The sequence below is a fragment of the Lemur catta genome, chromosome 11 (genome assembly GCF_020740605.2).
Source record: "Lemur catta isolate mLemCat1 chromosome 11, mLemCat1.pri, whole genome shotgun sequence".
NCBI classification, from domain to species: Eukaryota; Metazoa; Chordata; class Mammalia; order Primates; family Lemuridae; genus Lemur; species Lemur catta.
In genome coordinates this window covers 52590711-52611226 of record NC_059138.1, presented here as the reverse complement: position 1 = coordinate 52611226, position 20516 = coordinate 52590711, and the positions used below count along the sequence as shown (strand labels likewise).

The following is a 20516-nucleotide window of genomic DNA, read 5'->3' as shown; positions in this document are numbered from 1 at the left end:
TTACAGAATCATGACATATTAATCTCCTGGTATTTAGATAATACCATACTTCTAATACTCAAAATTATAAATTGATAAAGTGAGAATTAAAAAAAAAGGCTTGTTCATATCTGTCATAGGCTAAAAATAACTGCAATTTCAGATCTTTATGTAAGTATACTTACAGAGGTCAAATACAAATTTTTACCAAAACATCCTTTTTTGGTAAAAATAAAATTTGTAAAAGCTAATGATTTGTCACCCACCCATTAATTCATTAGATACTAATATATTTTTTCCTCTAAAGTCTGTATTCTTTGTCAATAGTAATATATTTTGACATTTTTCATTACTTAGAAGGAATGATAACGTAACATGCACATTAGAAGGAAATTAAGGAAAAAAATTCCACACAAGTCCTAAAAGACATTTGCTAAACTTAATGTTTCTACATTTTTTCTGACTGCTCTATTTAATGACAATATTAATGAAATAAACGTGTTTGAAGACCATGAAACAGTCTGTATCCATTATTCTACTGATAATAATATGATTGCACAGTGTTAAGTTAAATCTGGCCTTAAGCTATCTCTACACCTTGAGCTCCTATGTAAGGAATTGCAACCTAACTTAGGAGTATGTAACCAAATTGAAAACCTAACTAGAAGTATAAAGAACAGCCAATTCTTAGCCAATCACAAGCAGCTAACTGATCAGACCATGTCCAAATAAGGCAAATATTTAGCTGTAACCAATCTAGCTATTTCTGTACTGTCCTTGAGAGGTCTATAAATATCCACTGTCCACTGCTGCACAGCAGAGATTTGTGAAGCTCTTCTGGTTCTGAGTGCTGCCCAATTTGTGAATCGTTCTTTGATCAAATAAACTCATTTAAAATTAGTTTGCCTAAAGTTTTTCTTTTAACAACAGTAGGTTTTTATTAAAAAATATTTTCTATAAATTGCTAGATATAAACAGAACACTATATTTAATTTAATAATTAGCAGTCAGTTTAAAGAATAAATAAAGGAAAAGAGTTTCCTGAGGTATTTAAGTGAAAAAAATCAAATAAGAAACTAACCTTTTGAACTTCAAAATCTGGAGGGTTTCTTTTTCTTTCTTTCCCTCCCTGTTTTTTCTCACGTTCCTCTAATAGCTTCTGTAGTTCTAGGAGCTTCTTTTCTTTTTCCAAAGCATTTTTCTCTGCAATTTCTACTTGTTCTTTTTCTAAAATCAAACCAGTGTGCATTTCAACCACTTGGCTTTCTAATTCTGATATTCTCAAGGTTAATGCTGATACATTTGATCCCATCTTGTTTTCTGTTAGTTGACTTAAATTCTGTTTATTTGTTCTTTCAGGTTCTGATGAAATTGCTCGTTTATCTTGACAGAACTTTGCATATTCCTGAACTGCCTCAAGTTGGACTTGACTCACAAGAGCAGCAGCTACTTTTTCCTCAAGTATTTTTTGTAGGTTTACAATCTTCTTTTGAAGCATTTCTGTTTCAGACTGGCCTTGCTCTTGCATGTCTTTTATCTGTTGATAACACTGGATAAGTTCTAAATCCTTTGCACTAATAGTGCTCTCAAGTTGTAGCAACTTTTTTTCCAAATTACTTACGGAAACTTTGCTGTTTTCTTCAAAAGATCTGAGGTAAGTCTGATTCTCTAGGGGTTTAAGAGCATCCTCAGTAAGAACTTCTAGTTTAGCTCTGTCTTTACTCTGATCATCTATAGCCATGTTAACACTTTTCTCTGGTACACTTTGGATTTTTTGCATATTTTCACGTTCTCTCTTTAAGCTGCATAATTCTTGTGTTAGTTGATTCATTTTAAAATTGGTCTCTTTAAGTACATTTTTTGTGAAGGTCATTTCTTCATTAGTAGTTTCTACTTGCTTTTCCAAAGCTAGCTTTTCAGCTATAACCAAATCCAATTGATGTTTTAAACTGTCTGCTTCTTCTGGGAGAGAATTAGCATCCACTGGTGTCTTCTGTCCAATATTTGCCAATTCCTGTTGAAGTTTTTCAATCACTTCATTGAGCTGCTCTATTTCTTCTTCTCTATTTTTCTTCACACATTCTTGATCACTCATCAAACATTCTATTTGAGTTTCAAGATCCCTTATTAGTTCATTTTTTTCTTCAATAACCTATTAATGAAAAAGATTACATAATAAATATGTATTTATATTTTGGAAATTTTAATTTATTTTAGGCAGGACCTTAAAGAGATGACTACTTTTCAGACATACTACCTTACTTTAATTTCAATATAGACTAACATCTCCCCCCACCATATAAAACAAAGACCTTATTTAGAACTTCATTCAGAAAGTTATCTTAAGTATAAAGTGACTTATGCTTTTAGTAGCTGATTTCCTATTAGAAAAATAGTTGATTATCTATCTATCTATCTAGCTATCTATTTTTTTGAGACAGGGTCTCGCTCTGTTGCTTGAGCTATAGTGCAGTGGTGTGATCATAGCTTGGTGCAACCTCAAACTTCTAGGCTCAAGCAATCCTCCTGCCTCAGCCTCCCAAGTAGCTGCAACTACAGGTGTACATCAACACATCCAGCTAATTTTTCTATTTTTTGTAGAGATAGGGTCTCTTGCTCAGGCTGGTTTTGAACTCCTAGCCTCAAGCAATCCTCCCACCTCAACCTCCTGATACCAATATATTTTAAATTGAAACAATGAAGTATTGAAATAAAGTCTTTAACTGGTTGCACCCAAAGGTAATTAACTCTTTTTTTTTTTTTTTTTTTTAGACAGAGTCTCATTCTGTTGCCCAGGCTAGAGTGCCGTGGTGTTAGCCTCGCTCACAGCAACCTCAAACTCCCTGGGCTCAAGCAATCCTTCTGCCTAACCTCCCAAGTAGCTGGGACTACAGGCATGCGCCACCATGCCCGGCTAATTTTTTCTATATATATTTTTAGTTGTCCATATAATTTCTTTCTATTTTTAGTAGAGACGGGGTCTAGCTCTTGCTCAGGCCGGAATTAACTCATTAAATTCATAATAAATAGTAGAATTTATAATAGGTTTGATTAGAATAATATGATAAAATCTAAGTCACAGAGCCTCCCCGAAAAACATTAAAATCCTTTGACAATATTAGGAGGAACAAAAACATATGCAGATTACTAAGACTGTGTGTCATAAATTAATAGTAATGGTTAAGAGAGAATTAAGAGTTACTTGTTTTTAAATTTAGTGGGAAACTGAAAATTATAGCCATTTTGACCTTTAAAATTCTGGCTCATATTAATTTCAGGTATTAATAATAACCAATTTTAAATGAACATACCTTGTTATCATTTGTAATTTTAAGTTGCTGCTGAAGGTTTGTAATTTGCTCATTTAACTGGTCAATTTCTACCTCTTTTTCTTGTATTATTTGAGCAAATTTCCCAAATAACACATGTTGGTCCTGAGTAGACATAGCATCAGATTCCTTTATGGCAAATCCCAGTCTTTCCATTTCATCCTAGGGACAAAAATAACCAAACACAGTTGGATGTATCATTACACGTCATTTTGAGAACATTGTTTCAATTAACTCTTACAAAAGATATAGTACATATTATATACAAATGAAAAAAATGAGAAGTATCATATGGTTATTATAAATCAGTAATTCTTAAAATATTTTGATAAAAGGTCTCAACATTTTTCATTTATGATGAATTCAAATGTTCAGGTTGGGCTGAAAATAAGTTTCATGAAAATCTGTTGACCCATTGATGTTCCTCTGTTAAGTAATATTTAGTGGCTGGATTTAACAAATGCTTAATAAAGCTACACAGAACCAAAACTATGACTTATTTATATGCAAAAGTTTTCCCAAACTAATTACCTTAAATAATTTATTTTCTTGTTCAAGTTCTTGTAGGCGGGTAGTAGACTCCTTTTTCTGTATTTCTAATTGCATATGTAGTTGCTGAACTTCTTCATTCTTATTTTCCAGTTCTTCTCTAAATTGTTCTAATTGTTCTTCTAAGTTTGTAATCTTTAATATCAAAATTATCAAAAGCAGGGAGAAAAAATGTTTATGCAAATGTTTACTTGTCAAGATAGAATGAAGAACACTGTATTAGCTTTGCAGACTACGTATGCTTAAAACACGAGTCATAAGAATAAAAGAATGTGATTTTTATAAGCCAGGTATACCTGTGTGGTTCCTAGAAATGCTCAGACTGAGAATCCTTAAACTATTCTACTCAAAGCAGAGAGGATACCTTCTAAGGAAGGATAAAAGGAGCCAATTCCTACCTAAAATATCCTCTCATGAAGCAAAAAAGAGTTACAGAAGGGGAAGAGTCCACATATTAAACCTTAGTTTAAGTTAAATTAGCTGCTATCAAAACGCTCAAAAAACTGTAGAATTAAGTCAATTATTTTAGTCACCAAGTAAGACTAGGTCAATTTAGTCCACTAATACCTAATTAACCCACTGAAAGGTTTGGCTGCCTTGTGAGTTGTTAAGCAAAAGGAAGCAGAGGTAGAAATTAAGACCAAGAGATTTTTAGGTCTGAATTACAGAAACCTTAGAGTAAGTTAATTATACAATATTAGTTGAAAATTAGAGAGCTCCTATGGGTAGAATAGAAATTTGTTTATTCATTTCTGAGGATGGATTATCAGTAATGGTAAAGCTACTGATCGTTAATGATTATACAGAGACTGAAACTAATAATGGATATTAAGAACTAGTTTTTTTGTTTTTTTTTTTTTAAGAGACAGGGTCTCACACTTTGTTACCCAGGCATGAGGGCAGTGGCATGATCACAGCTCACTACAACCTCAAACACCTGGGCTCAAGTGACCCTACTCCCTCAGGCTCCTGAATAGCTGGGACTACAGGCATGCACTAGCACGCCTGGTTAATTTTTTCTATTTTTTGTAGAGATGGGGTCTTGTTATGCTACTTAGGCTAGTCTCAAACTCCTGACCTCAAGTAATCCTCCCACCTTGGACTCCCAAAGTGCTAGAATTACAGGCATGAGCCACCACACACTGCCAAGAACTAGTTATTTTTATATTTATAAAATTGGTTTTGATTGTGGACAGTAACAGTCATTTAGCTCACTGGTTTGTAGCTACTTAATAAAAATACTGAATGAATGAATTTCTAAATGTGTATTTACCTGATGATAAAAAAACAACCTAAGATGCAAGAGCAGCATTTAGTGGCAGACGGCTCGAAAAGCAGCCTATAAATCATTTAGTGCCTTAGAAGCTGAAAGAGGGCAGATGCTGATTACACATTGACATGCTACATAATTAGAATCATATTATAGCACTGAAAAGGCAAGGCCTTAAAAATCAGTTAGCTTAATACTTCTTAGACAGAAATAGTATCAATAGTAGTAATAGTAGCCATCATTTATAAACAATTTACCACTAAGCACTGTACAAAGTGTTTTATATGTATATTTTCTTAAAACCCTATTAGATCTGTCCTTTGATTACGCCCATTTTAGAGACAAGGAAGAGCATAATAGGTGAGTAACTTGCCTTGAGGTCACATGGCTAGTCTGTGGTAGAGCCAGCTTTTGACCTTGCGAAAATTATTTCTGGAGCCTTCCATTCTAAGCTATCATTTATCCTGCTTCTAATAACTAATGTCTGAGACTTACATTTAAAAATGTTTCTCTAACACTGGTATTAAACTCAGTAGACACTGAAATATTTAGCAGTTGTGCATATATAATTATCAGGTTGCTGAACATCATGATTCTATTTTCTTCAAAGTTATCTTATATAATAGTATTTATAACCATCTCTGTTTGTAACTACTTTTGATGACAAGGTATTATTTTAAAACCAACACATATATAGTTATTTAAGTTCAAAATTGCTGCCCTATCTCATGTGACATTTGTTTTTTATACAACAGTTTATGATCAAATTCTTAGCTCTGTGATCTAAAGCCTTGCTATGCACAAAGTGGTCTGTGAAGCAGAACTGGCATCACATGGGAGCATGTTAGATACATGTGTCGAATGTCATGTCCCAACCCAGACTTGTATTTTAATAAAATCCCCAGGATATTCACATGCACATTAAAGTTTGAGAAGTCCTGGCTGAAAGCACTAACTTTTCTGTCCGAAGAAGCTAAAGTTGAGGCATCACATCAGACATTTCAATTCCCCCAAATGACACTATGGGGCCATTCTTTCCTCTTATTCAGCCAGACTCCAATTTAGTCCCACGCTCTCTTATTACCGAGCCTGTAATAACCCAAAATCACAATATTATTAGGGTTTAAAAATAGAAACTGGTAGCTATTTGTTTTAATGTTGTTAAATTTATTTGGATTACATTAATTTGTACCTAACCAATTTGTTTTCTTTTTGTAAAAGCGTTTTTCTCTCTTTCAAATGTACATATGTCTCCTTAATTAGACAGTAGATTCCCTGAAGTCTAGTACTGGTTTTACAATTGGACAGTGGTGCTCTGCATGCATTAAGAGCTCAATAAATGTTGAATGGCAGTATTAAATACTTCTTAGGACCAGATAAAATAGAACCCAATGCTTTGGCAATGTAGCATCACAAGGGCTTCAGACTCAGAGAAATGTGAGAGGAATTCTTGCTCAACTACTTAGTGTGTGACCATGAGCAAGTTACTTAACTTCTCTTAAGACTCAGTTTACACATCTGCAAAATGGAGAAAAATAGAGCCTGTCCCCAGGGAGAGTGTAAGGAGAGTACTTAGTACTCTCTCATATAGCCCTCAACAAAATTATTATTATTGCTATCTGTAAGATTTCATTAGCTCTATAAAGCTAAAACCTAAAAAACCTATTGAAGGTATATTTTTCTAAAAGAAATCCTTCTATTTCTCTCCCCATTATCCCTTTCTCCTGTAATCCCAAAACTCCTTTCTTTTATAGTCTTCTTCTCTATCGTCCTGCATTTCTAAATATTCTAATAAACTTAAAAAAATGTAACACCAAGTGTGATGGCTCAAACCTATAATCCTAGCACTTTGGGAAGCTGAGGTGGAAGGATCATGTGAGGTCAGGAGTTTGCAACAAGCCTGGGTAACATAGTGTGACCCTGTCTCTACAAAAAATTAAAAAATTTGCGGGGTGGAGCATACCTGCAGTCCTAGCTACTTGGGAGGCTGAGGCAGGGGGATTGTTTGGGCCCAGGAGTTCAAGGTAGCAGTGAGCTGTGATTGTATCACTGTGCTCCAGCCTAGGCAACAGAACAAGACCTTGTTTTAAAAAAAAAAAAATTCTATAAAAATTTGGGCTTTAAGAATAGTAGAAAGTATCTTAAATATAATGATATATAGGGGCTGGGGGTGGTGGCTCACACCTGTAATCCTAGCACTTTAGGAAGCCAAGGCAGGAGAATCACTTGAGGCCAGGAGTTTAAGGCTAGCCCAGGCAAGAGCGAGATCCTATCTCCACAGAAAATAGAAAAATTAGCCAGGTGTGGTGGTGTGCACCTGTAGTCCCAGCAACTGAGAAGGATGAGGCAGGACTGCTTGAGTTTAGGAGCTTGAGGTTGCAGTGAGCTATGATAAAGCCACCCTGCATTCTAGCCTGGGAGACAGAGTAAGACCCTGTCTCAAAAACAAAAAAACAAAAAACAAAAAACCCCCCCAAAACCCCCAAACCTATACATATATATATAATGACAGATAGAGACATCTTATGTTTATACTCCATGAGATATCTGAAAACATTTGCCTAGTTTTCAAGAGAAAATGCTTAAGTTACTTTCATTAAAAGACATGTTCCTGCCTCACAGTCTGCAGTTATAGGTAAGTGAATGGGTTATGACAGAGTACTTGTTACTAGAAACTGGTAGATGAGGGTTGGCTGTCAGTTTAAACCCCTACACATAATCCCCTGTCTTCTTATCTGTAAAAACTGGCAGTTGACAGATGTTTTCTAAGGTTTTCTGTAGGTCTAAATTACTATAATTCTGAATAAAAGTTAGACAGTTACTAGATACTTAATTCAAAAATTAAGGTGTTAGCAGTGCTATATCATATTCAAAAGATAATAAATATATAAAATTAGTAAGCTTAATCAACTATCCATAGTCAAGTATCATTGCTTTTGGGTCCAGTTTTGAAGTTCTATCTTTTTAGGAACAGATAATTTCTTAATTTACTTTAAGGAAAATCTTTAAATGTTAATTCTTTCAAACACAGAAGGGGTTACATATAAACAAAAGTGCTCCCCATTTTCCACAAAAAAGCCAAGAAAGAAAATAAACAAGAGCATCTCAGATAAACATTAGTCAGTATTATGTGATAAATGATAAAATGATCCTTTTCATGGAAATGATCATTTCAACTGTCATCATTTATATAGAAACCTTTTTCCTCTTCTAAACTCTTAGTTCTCTGAGCTGTAGTTTTGGCTGATGCCTAAATCATTCTTATATTTTTCAAAGTATTTATTAACCATTCTATACTGTTTAAGTTCAATAAAGATTTGTTAAAACATATTAAATTATCCTGAGAATATTACAGACAAAAATGTAATTTTTAAAATTTTAAACATTTTAAATGATACAATATAGCTAGACAATGCAGTGTATAATATGTTTTGGAAAAACTATTAGACAAAGGCTTAAATAAGTTATAAATTAATCAGGAAGTTGAAATTACCACTGTCCTAAAAGTAGACTTTCTTTTTTTAGAAGAGAGTCGAGAAACACAGGAGAACTTTATATAATACTTTACTATTAATCTCTTGTTTTAAGAATATATTTATTATATTGTAAAACAGCACTATAATCTCCCAGGGCAATACAACTTAAAAAAACAACAACAACAAACCAAAATCCACAGGGGAAGCAGCAATAATAATTCAATCTTCACACTATGGTTAGGAAAAAGGAAAAGATATTGCCTTTTGTCCTAACACTACTATATTTCTTCACCCTGCTCTTCATACCTGTTAAAATTGGCCTTCTTTCTGTCCCTCTCAACTTCTTCCTGCTTCAAGGCCTGTACACTGTGGTTATTCTCTCTACCTGAAACACTGTTCTTCATAACAACTTATTTGTTCACATGTTGATTGCCTTCAAGGTCAATGTAGGTGTTGAGCTGAGAAATAGTCTAAACTTTGGTTTTAGATCACACACTCAGTTCTGTTCAAATGACATTTTCAAGGTAACTGATTTAAATTTAAATATTTCAAACTACATTTTGTCATTTAAAAATAAACTTCTTACCTCTTTTTCCTTTCTGTCTATGGCATCTCGCTCAGCCTGCAATTGTACTTCTAGAGACAATTCTGCTTTAGCTTCTACAGCTCCAAACTGTTTTTGGTCCTCTACCTTTAAACATATAACAATTTTCTCAAAATTTGAGACATTAAATCTTGATTATACCTTTTTTGGGGAGAAGTAGCAATTCTGTATCTCCACTTAGAAGTAGAAAATCTACATTAGTGAATAATCAAAAAATTACAGATACTTAGTTCTGAATGCATTTTTCATAAATTAAAACAGGAATCCTCTACCTACCCCTTCCCAAGTTTCCTTATCCTGCTCTTCTTTTATTCATTTTTGCTTTCTACTGTACAGCAGGGATGGACTTCATTCCTGCTTAGTTTAGGGTAAAGCATCAGCCTAAACTGCTGTCCATTATTCAATTAGCTATTGGTGATGGTTAAAAGGGTAATTAATCTTTCTTTCTCAGGACTAAGATACGCAAGCAACATTTGGAAATACAAATAAACAGAAAAATGGTTATGATGTCAACAAAGACATAAAGATATACATATTATGTAATAATATCAAGAAGTCAATAATTTTTTATTTAAAAGCACTGATGTTTTTAAGAGTAATCTTCATTAAAAAACTTAACAAAGTTAGCCCAAATAAAATGTCACACCTTTTGAAAAGTGTCTGCACTAAGAAGTAAGGCTTGCTCCAGTTCCCTTACTCTGAACTCTAGTTTCTCAATTTCCTCATTCCGCTCTTGTATATCCCTTTGAAGCTGCTCTTTAGAGAGCAAAAGCTCACTGCACTTGTCTGTTTTTTCTTTCAGATGATTTGTTAACTGTTCAACCTGAAATATAAGCAAAAATTATAATTAAAAAAATTTCAGCAAGCTTGTAACTATAGGTTGAGTATCCCTAATTTCAGATCTCTGAAATCTGAAATGCTCCAAAATGAAACTTTTTAATTTTAGAGACTAGGTTTTGCTATGTTGCCCAGGCTGGAGCACAGTTTGGCTATTCATAGTTGCTGTCATAGAGCACTATAGCCTCAAACTCCTGGGATCAAGTGATCCTCCTGCCTCAGTCTCCCAAGTAGCTGGGGTTACAGGTGCATATGCCATCATTTCTGGCTCAAAATCTGAAACTGAGTACTGGCATGATGCTCAAAGGAAATGCTCATTGGAGCATTTTGGATTTCAGATTAGGGATACTGAACTGGTAAGTATAATGCAAATGTTAACATTACAAAATCTGAAACCTGAAACACTTCTGGTCCCAAGCATTTTGAATAAGGCATACTCAACCTGTATAAAATATATCTATCTTCATTTCAAAAGGTATTTTTTCCAGAAAGTATTTTTAAATGCTATCATAATTTAATTTTTTATAAGGATAGCAACTATTGTCTACAACAAAGGTGACATTTTCCAAGTTGATAAAACTGAGCAATGCTAGTAAAAAAAGAAATAATACTATTGTCACACAATCCTTAAAAAAAGTTCTTTCTTGGGCCAGGTGCGTTGGCTCATGCCTGTAATCTTAGCACTTTGGGAGGCCGAAGGGGGAGGATCCCTTGAGCCCATAAGTTTGAGGCTGCTGTGAGCTATGATGAGGCCACTGCACTCCAGACTGACAACAGAACAAGACCTTGTCTCAAAAAAAAAAAAAAAAAAAAAAAAAAAAAAAGTTCTTTCTCTTAAGACTTTCTCTAGCTAGAAAGAGGGGAAAATTGCATGTTTAATATGTTGAACTATCTAATGACATAACCACACTAAGACCTAATAAAGATGACAAATTTGCAGAGTACCGATTTATCCTTCTATGAGATAAAATGACCTAAAAAAAATCTTGTATGGATAATTTGATAACAGTCATTTGGAAAGCTTTTTCAATCTACATATTCTACTAGCCCAGAATACAGATGGGAAAGCAGGATGGTGAGAAGGATCTGTGTACCTTGAGAGTTTCCCTAAGTATCTTGCTACTCTTGGTTTTTCCGCCACCCAAAATCAATTTAGTACTCCAAGACATATTCCCTAAGACTGATATGCAGGTCCCCTCAAGTGAATGGTTCTGCGATGCAAGAATATAAAGATTAATAATAGTTTATGAAATTAGTACAGATCAAGTGAGGAGAGAAAGCTTACTAAAAAAAAGATGTGACGATAAGAAATAAAGGAATTCTACCTTTTTTCAGTGAAATACTTGGAGGAAATTACCTAAAAATTACAATTATTCCTCAGAACATTAAAAAATTCAAGAACACTATAGTTTCAAGGATGACAGTGGTAAAGTCATTAAGAAGAAACTTTTAACAATAATAGGTTGACTAAGATTTGGGAGTAAGGCCAAGAGAAAAGGCAACAAAACAGATATAATAAAATAGCACAATATATAGTTAGAATTTGTTGATCTTGAGAAAATCAGAAGCTAGGAATCAGATCTGGCAAGGTAAGGAGAGAACAAATGGATCATAATGTTCCTGGAAAAACATCAAACACGCACATCTTTACTAGTTTCTTAAAGTTTCATGAATGAGGCCGGACAATCTCTTCAAATATAAGAAAACTATATGACAGTCTAAGTTCTAGAGTTTAAATATTCTTTTGAGTTTCACCAAACAAATGACTATATTTTAAAAGCTGAAAATATGTTTGTTAGGAATAAGGGTAATAACTACAAACTTTGTGGGAATTGATAACTTTCCTACTACTCTAGTGGATAACATTTTATTGCAGTAAGTTTGTATTTTTTTATTTTTTTGGAATTCTTTTCAGAGAAATGAAACCCAGTAAACTGTATAGAAATTACAGTAGAAATAAAAATTGTTTTCAGAAATAATACTAAATTTAAGTGTTCACTATGTGCCAGGCCAATACTCCAATGAGGTGGGTGTTATTCCAATCTCTATTTCAGGAATGAATAAACAGAGATTTGCGAGATGAAGTGACTTAGCCATTGTAACATATCTAGTAAATGTCAGAGCTGTGCTCCAAACTGGGATTGCCTTACCCCTAACACAATGTCTTTATCAACATTACAAACTATCTTTAGGAATTTATACAGTGAATCTTCCCTCATTCATATAGCATTCATTTGGTAAATACGGAGTTATGACTATGTTTCTATATGAGGAAAATGGACAATTGGGATGAAAAAGAAGCAGAGAGACTAGTTAGGAGGTCATCATAATGATCCAGGGAAACAACGATAACAACCAGGATTAGATAGATGAATGAAGGTTGGAAGAACAGAAAGATGCAGTGCAAGCTGACCCACCAATAGGTTGGAAGCAGGGGGTAAGAAAAAGAGAAGAATCGAAGATGAATTCTAGGCCTCAGCAATGAGAAAGGTGTAGAAGGTACAGAATTTATTGAGATGAAGAAGAAACATGTTTTATTCTTGTCTTTCTTTGGTAGGGGCTAATCGGGAATCAAGCGCTCTCTTTTGGACATGTTAATTTTGAGACATCTAAGCGGAAACAGTGTAGGCAGCTGAATATTCATTCAAGTCTGGAGCTCAACAGAGATGTCAGGGATGGAGGTAAAAATGTGGAGTCATGTATATATGACTGCCTGGGAAGAGAATATAAATAGGGAAAAAGAGGCCCAAGACCAAGTCTTGGGGCACTCCATCATTTATTTCGATTAGGTAGGAGAGAAACAAAGACTTAGAAGAGACAGACTAATGCAATAGGTACGTCACAGAACCCAAGAGAAAGAAATATTCTGGAAGAAGGCTATAATAAATGCTTCTGAATGGCTGAGTAGGATGAAGACAGAAAGGTGATTATTGGATATAGCCATGAAGGTCTGTGAAACCTTCAAAAGAACAGCTTAAATGGAGTAAAAGGTATTAAATCCCACTAAAATACATGGGTTGGAAACTTCACTCGAGTGGATTTAGAACAGAAAAGTAAAGAGTGAATACAAACAATTCTTTTGATCAGTCTTCTTGGGAATGGGAATAGAGAAGCAGGGAATTTTATTTAATCAGGCAGTAGTAGATGATACATGCAGATGGGAATGATTCCAAATTTCAATACAAACAATTTTTAGGGTTAATGACTTTCTTATGTTTAAGTAACATTTAATTTTCTCATTTTGAGGATTTATGTATGATAAAAATAACTCAATTTTAAGTTTTTCACGATATGTATCTTATTTTACACTCAAGATACAGATTTCTATAAGGTGGGCAATATCAGTAAGGTTCTTACCTCTCTAGTTTGATGTTCACTGATAGGCTGGAATCGAGGTACAACCTTAAGTTGTTGTTCTAGTTTCTGTATTTCCTGTTGGAATACATCTCTCTCATGTTCTCTATCAATGGCTTGCTCCTTAAGTTTAAAAATAATAATAATAGTAACTGAAGAAAGAATATTTAGTGAAGATATTACTTCTCGTACTTCCCCTTTAGTAACAGGTTAGTTTTGTTTGAAGACAAATGACTGATGACAGTGGAATATCCCAAGGTTTAAAAAGATAATATTTTTCTTGGTATGGTATATAGCTTATTTAGGCTCTTCTACAAACACTTAAGTATTTAAATACTATCTGAAATACATTTCTTTTTTATTAAAGAAATGTTAAATAAAGGGTGAAAAAAATATTGACCTTAAAATGACTTCAGGTTTAGGAATAAAGGAAGAATTCCACTGTTAATTTAGTCATTAAACAAAATAAGTAAAACAAATTGTTTGGTAAACCAATTTTTAAAATCCTAATCTACGTTTATACCTAAAATTATAAAATGTGTAAGAATCTGATTCTCTGATTTGCGAAGAGAATATCAGTCTTAAATGAAACCCCAAAGGAAGAATCCATGTGAAATTACAGATTTAATATCTTTTTGGAAGACAGTAATGGCAGCATGACGACTGTTCTAGTTCCCTGTTTCCAACTGCCACACTTTTACCTGTGTGTATCTTTTTAGTGTGAAGCAATGGTGGTCAATTAACTCTTAAAATTCTCATCTGCTTTGACTATTGGTTAAATGAAAGACTAGGAAAAGCTTCTTAACTCTGATTTTGGAAAGGCTAACTGGTAGGGCTTGTTCATAATCTGGCTGTACTGATTTTAATTCTGATTGCTGCATGATAAAAATTATTGGAATTTTAAATTGGAATACTATTTTTTGATCAAGTGGTAGAATACACACATAGGTAGAAACATTAATTAAAGAGTCTTTTGATAATTTAAAATTCACAGCCTAGAATAATAGAGCGAATACACTGAGAAAAATCAATATTCAAGTTAAAAATACTTACATCTAAAAATTTTCTCATTTTTTCTAACTGCTTTTCCAGTGCTTGGTTTTGCTGTCTTAAATCCATTAGTTCAGCATTTTTTTCTTGTTCAAGCTCTATAAACCTACTGACTTGTTCCTCAACATCTATTTCTAAAGCTTTCACTTGTTTTTGAAGGTCATCACGTATTTTTTCAGCTTGACACTGTACTTCTAGTTTTTCCTTCATTAGTTTTTCTGTCTCCTGTAGTAATTCTGTTTATAAATGAAAAAGTATACTGAGTTAAATCACAATTAGTGATGTTATGATAATGAAATCACCCATAACTATGCTAAAATTTTACCTTCATGAAATAAGACTGAGAATTATTTTAAATACACATGAAAAGTAAATACTCTCTTATGAAAATATCAAAATATCTTAATGTATTCCTACATAAGTAAGCAAACTATTATAAACAAAATCATACAGAATTAACAAGAGAATATGTCTTGTCACTAAAATAATATTTTTGTGAAAACAACATAGCAAATCCACAAAAAGTCTATTTTCACATCAGGAAACAAAGTTTAATTAAATTCAAGCATAGAAAAAAACTCACCATTTTCTTCACCTCAGGCATAAATCAATCATTCCAAACCCATAAAGTTAATTTTATATGCACACACAATAAACAGGAAGATCAAACATTGTAAATCTTTAACCAAAGCAACTTAAGAGTTACAGAAAAACAAATATAACTATAATCAAAATTTCCTGTCTTACTCCTTATTAGATCCATATTCCTGAGTTGCTTTTCATGCTCACATGTATGTGCATCAAGGGAAAACTGACATGTATAAAACGCAGTGTGGATAGTGGTGTAGTGCTTAAGAGCACACTGTGGGTTCAAATCATACCTCTACACCTTGTCTGGAATGTGGCACTCAATGTGATATCCTTCAGTTTCCTTATACGTAAACTGGGAATAATATATCGCTAATCTCTCAGAGTTACTCTGGGATTGAAAAAGTTAATATATGTAAACAACAGGGCCCGGGGTATGGTAAGTATTATGTATTAGCTATTATTATTATTAATGAAATATATATAGCAAAAATAAAACAATCCTCTAATGAGGAAAATGGAAAAAAACATGTCCCTACAGTCTTTATACTAACTGCTGTGCCAACTCTGTACTCAGGACTAGGATCTATAGAAAACAGAATTCCTTTTAAAACAATACTGATATTAGATGTTAATATAAAGGTAAATCAACCAGAATGCCTCTTACTAAATTTCACTAATCCTTTTGCTACCATCATCTTACATACTTTGTGACTTAGAACCAACATTTTGAAAATTCATAGATTGGAAGAGTTTAACACATTTTCTAAAGAAAAAGTTTTTTAAAAAACCAACTTTTCAAAAAAAATCAAAATGCTTTTAAGTTCTGTGAAAAAATAGACACAATAAGATGATGGTCACTATGAATTTTAGTTGTTAATTTCACATAAAATATGTACTTTTATTGTAAGAGAAGGCCTTTTGTTGTTAAAGAGAAACACTGTAAGTATGAAACACAACAGCAAAAATGCAAAATTAGAGCATGTTAGTGGTTGAAAATCCAAGGGTCACCCACATTTTGGAGTTGTAAGTCTACCACCCAAAGACTGGTCATGCAACTGTATACACACACCTGCTCCAGGTGCTGCATCAACTGCAGCATCTACTAGTCCTAGTAGAATAGGAAAAAAAAAAAAAGATACAACAAAAATTTACGTCTTCTATTTCCTAAAATAGGAGAACATACACACACATACACACATACATATTAAAAGCAAAAATTGAAGTCACTGATTATTATCACTGGTAACACTTGGAGAAGTTCTAACATTTCTTGAATATTTTACATGTATGACATGTATTCTTTCCACATTAAAAATTCCAACCCTAAACTTACATTAGGCTAAATTTGAGTAACCAGAAAAAACCGTCTCTGTATTACAAAAATGTATGTTGCATTTCTAAACTGATAAAATCAGTAAAACCACATTTATATCAATAATTCCAACTGCATGTGCAACATAAAAGCGAGAGGACATGATAAACAGGATTTAAAGTTCCATCATTACAAAGACTGACATTTACTGTTAAACAAACTTTAATGCCAAGTTGTTACTTGATTTCTCATTTAAAGAAAAATTAAAGGTTACTTGTAAATTTAAAAATTCTTTGAACTCCTACTTAAACTGGATGTCAGCCTGCTTCTAGCAGCCCCTGACCTTTTTAATCTATTCTTTTTATTCTGCTTGCAAGCTGAAATCCCCTCCACTGCTCACTACTAGATCAGTGTTCTTAGTTATTTAATCCAAGTAAATATTTTTGCTGCCCCTCTGCTATTAAAATAAACCTTACATAATTTAAAAAATATTCTGCATCATTATTGTGGCTTTCCTTTTGAGGATAAATGAAGACCTCTGTTTTCCCATTAACATCTGCCAAAGGAAAAACAAAATCCTGATTCTACATGGTTGGTTAATAAGACATTTACCTATAAGGTAGATTATCTTACAGCTTTTCAAATCTCTTTATAAAATACACGAATAATGGCAGTGACAGAAGAAATACAGCTCTCTTGAACTTTTAAAGAGTATAAATAAAATTGCCCAAATGTTTCACAAAAATTCTGGAAATACATACGTTGTTCAACTGGACCTGCCTCTGCTTTCATAGCCTCCTTTTGTCTGGACAATAATTCTCTTTCTTCTTGGATCTGCTGCTGCTCTGCTTCCAATTCTTGCAATCTATTACTGGCACATAACAACTCCTGCTCAAGACGATCTATTATATCAGTTTTTTCCTGGATTTGCCTTTCAAAAAGAGTTTTTTCATCTGCATAGCCATCAATGACACCTATAAAATGAAATTGACAGAGAATAGAATTATTAATCATTTCAAATTTAACCATTAGGTTTTAATATAAATAAAATGTCTATTGTTAGCAAAACGTTAAATCATTCCAACCTATTAAAGTCTTCAATGAATTTGCTATTGGTAGCAGCAACTATTAATATTTAATATGGTATGTTCAACGCAGCCTTTTTCTTGTTTACCATTGCACATAAATATGAAATCTCTCTCAACTTTCTAGCACTTTGCTGAAGTATCACAGCACATAGGTATAACTCACTTTATTAAACTAACACGTAGGTTCCTAAAAAGCTTAATATAAATTAGATGCTTGTGAACTAAATCACATTTTAAATATGTTAGAGAGGTTGGTATTTTAAGTAATTCTAGAAGGCCAATATATACAACAGCAGGGAGGAAGAGAGCACAGGGCGTTAGAGCTTTAAAGCCTGAAATCACCATTTAATGGTGCCCTTAAATAATTTAGTAACATCTTTTAGCTTCGGTTTCCTCATCTTTAAAGTACAAGAATTGTTTTAGGATTGTGGGATTATGGTAACAACTAACTTACCACCATCCATTTCTGTATTTCCTAAAATTTTTAATATTTTCTGTAATGCTGTAAATTCTTATTGTGTGTGTATGTGTGTACATATAAAATAAAAGGGCTGTCCGGAGTATCTGGCCATTGTTAATATAATGAGAACAGCTACATGGCTGCATACTTTCCAGATAGCCCTCATATATACATACCTATATAAAGTTTTAAAAATTGCTTGGAGGAATTCTGAAGACAAAGCACAACTACTTTTCAATGGTAACTCTAAATTAGAGGAGATTGGCAGCGTTCAAACCTGGATGTGCATCAAAATCATAATCTTAACACTGAAATTACTCCACCCTCAGTTGCCGATACAAAGGTGCTCACCCTCAGCCTTACTGAGCTCCACAGCCAGCTGCTCTCTGGCCCTGGACTCTTCATGAAGGCGCTCCCGCAGTTCTTCTTGGCACTTAAGGTACTCTGTCGTTTCTTGTTTCTGTCTAAATGACTCACGCATCAACTCTGTCTGTGTAACTTTTGCATGTTCAAGCTAAACAAGGAGGGAAAGAATACATGGAATATTAAGTGTTGGGAATATCAGTGTCATTCCCTATTAAAGCTTAAAAAGGGGGAGGATTTTAAATAAAGATATGTTTTTGAATTATAGTCATTTAAATATTTCCAGTGCATGCTAACATTAGCAGGTAGGATAAGTCACAAGTAGATTAGCTGTGTACAACTTTCCATAAGACATGTATTTTAGTTTTGTTGAACAAAAGAATATGCTTCTTTTGGAAATAAACCACTTTAAATCAATGGATATGTATTCTACCATACAAAGGAAGATATAAAGTTAACAAAGTACGGGCTTTTATTGTATTTGCTAAAGAATTTTATGTAACTGTAGTCTATGATAAACTTTCTTTTATGTTTAATATTTATTCATCGTGACTCTTATAGTATCTGCTGTACACTGTGGGGGGCTAATAATACGTGGCATCAATTAACAAAATCATAGTGTAACAATAAAATGAAATTATATTCGTAGTCCATGTGTTTTAACTAAAAGTTTTCTATTACTGTCCACTTGTGAAACATACAAAAACTCTATGAATATTCAGCTTACTTTTAAAACCTTAGAATACAGAGGCATTAACCATAAACACAGCCTACTTAAGAAAATACTATCACTGGGCTGGGCGTGGTGGCTCACGTCTGTAATCCTAGCACTTTGGGAGACCAAGGCAGGAGGATTGCTTGAGGCCAGGAGCTTGAGACCAGCCTGAGCAAGCAGGAGACATGTCTCAAAAACAACATACAAAAATTAGCTGGGCGTGGTGGCATGTGCTGTAGTCCCTGCTATTTGGGAGGCTGAGGCAGGAGGATTGGTTGAGCCCAGGAGTTGGAGGTTGCAGTGTGCTATGATGACACCACTGCACTCTACCCTGTGTGACAGAGTGAGACCTTGTCACAAACAAACAAAAAACCCTGTCACTGGCACATACTGACTACACATTCTTAAATGTTAAATGATTTTTAAAATAGCAGTACACACTCAAGGCTAAATCTCTCAATTAGCAGATAACTGGATCACTGTTACTGGATCAATTGTAAAAAATTACAGAAAATCACTGTCCCTACCTTAGTTTTCTGGGCTTCTGTCTAGCAGTGCCTGCTTATTGTTTTTATTGAAACAATTATATGGGATAAAATGGAACTCAAATGCTTCTAGTACTTAATCTAAAAATTTTAAAAAGAAATGACCATATGTATTAATAACAGGCTCACAGCAATGTTGAGCATGAGAATTTGGAAATTTATATATAAAGTACTTTGTGTGTAAGATATTACTACTATGTTTCAAGTTTAAAATATTATCAAATGTAGTGGTTTCTAATTTATAGTAAGACATCAGTAATGTATTACACAAGTACATTACTAATTAAGAATATTTTATTTTTAAACTAAAGACTTCAGCTGTTCACATCTGAGTGGTATTTACCACAGCAAATGGATTTTAGAGATACTAAAGCTTTTTATGGTCACTCTAAATCAATTTCCAAAGTATCTTTCCAATTATTCTTGTTTTATAGGGTGTTTTAAATATAATTTACAACTTATTATTTGAAAATATGAATACATGTATAAGACTCAATAGAAAATTAAGCATAAATTTATAAATATTTTTACTTTTAATTGGCAAAAGAGTATTTTTCCTTTAAATGTGAATATCTAATATAGGTTAATTTTTATTATAAAGAAACATAAAGTATGAACTAATTTATATACTATTCTCCCGAATTTAAAGTCACAACCCATATTTTAAAAATATATCAATTGCTTTTATAAACACATATGTAATTTTTTCCTACACATTACATAATGATTGCCTAGTAAATACATATAACTAAAAGGATATGAATTTTTTTTCCCTTTCAAATTTATTATAGGAATACAACAAAGTATTTACAACAAAATAAATACTTGCTTTGGGTAAGTAAATTAAATAAGTTTTGCTTCTATGCTCTATGTCTTGACAAGATTTAACTAGTCTTGTAGTGCGTTTAAATATTTGCCATAATACCCACAAGAAATAACTTCAGTTTTATAAAACAAAAAGGTAGGAACAATCAAATACAGTAGTAAATCTAGC

General features: G+C 33.2%; 1 protein-coding gene across 5 annotated transcripts in view; it reads right to left on the bottom strand.

Annotated features, from left to right (window-relative positions):
* AKAP9 (A-kinase anchoring protein 9) overlaps positions 1-20516 on the bottom strand; it is a 141718-nt gene that overhangs the window by 25750 nt on the left and 95452 nt on the right. For 4 of the 5 annotated variants that reach the window (XM_045564660.1, XM_045564661.1, XM_045564662.1 and 1 more), the window contains 9 exons: positions 18251-18413; positions 17113-17325; positions 14452-14684; positions 13402-13521; positions 9854-10030; positions 9190-9294; positions 3840-3992; positions 3291-3470; positions 1061-2131 (listed from right to left, as the gene is read on the bottom strand). In XM_045564660.1, coding sequence (XP_045420616.1) covers positions 1061-2131; positions 3291-3470; positions 3840-3992; positions 9190-9294; positions 9854-10030; positions 13402-13521; positions 14452-14684; positions 17113-17325; positions 18251-18413 — 2415 coding nt within the window. The remainder of the gene's footprint in view (positions 1-1060; positions 2132-3290; positions 3471-3839; positions 3993-9189; positions 9295-9853; positions 10031-13401; positions 13522-14451; positions 14685-17112; positions 17326-18250; positions 18414-20516) is intronic. The other variant, XM_045564664.1, reaches the window with a different exon arrangement.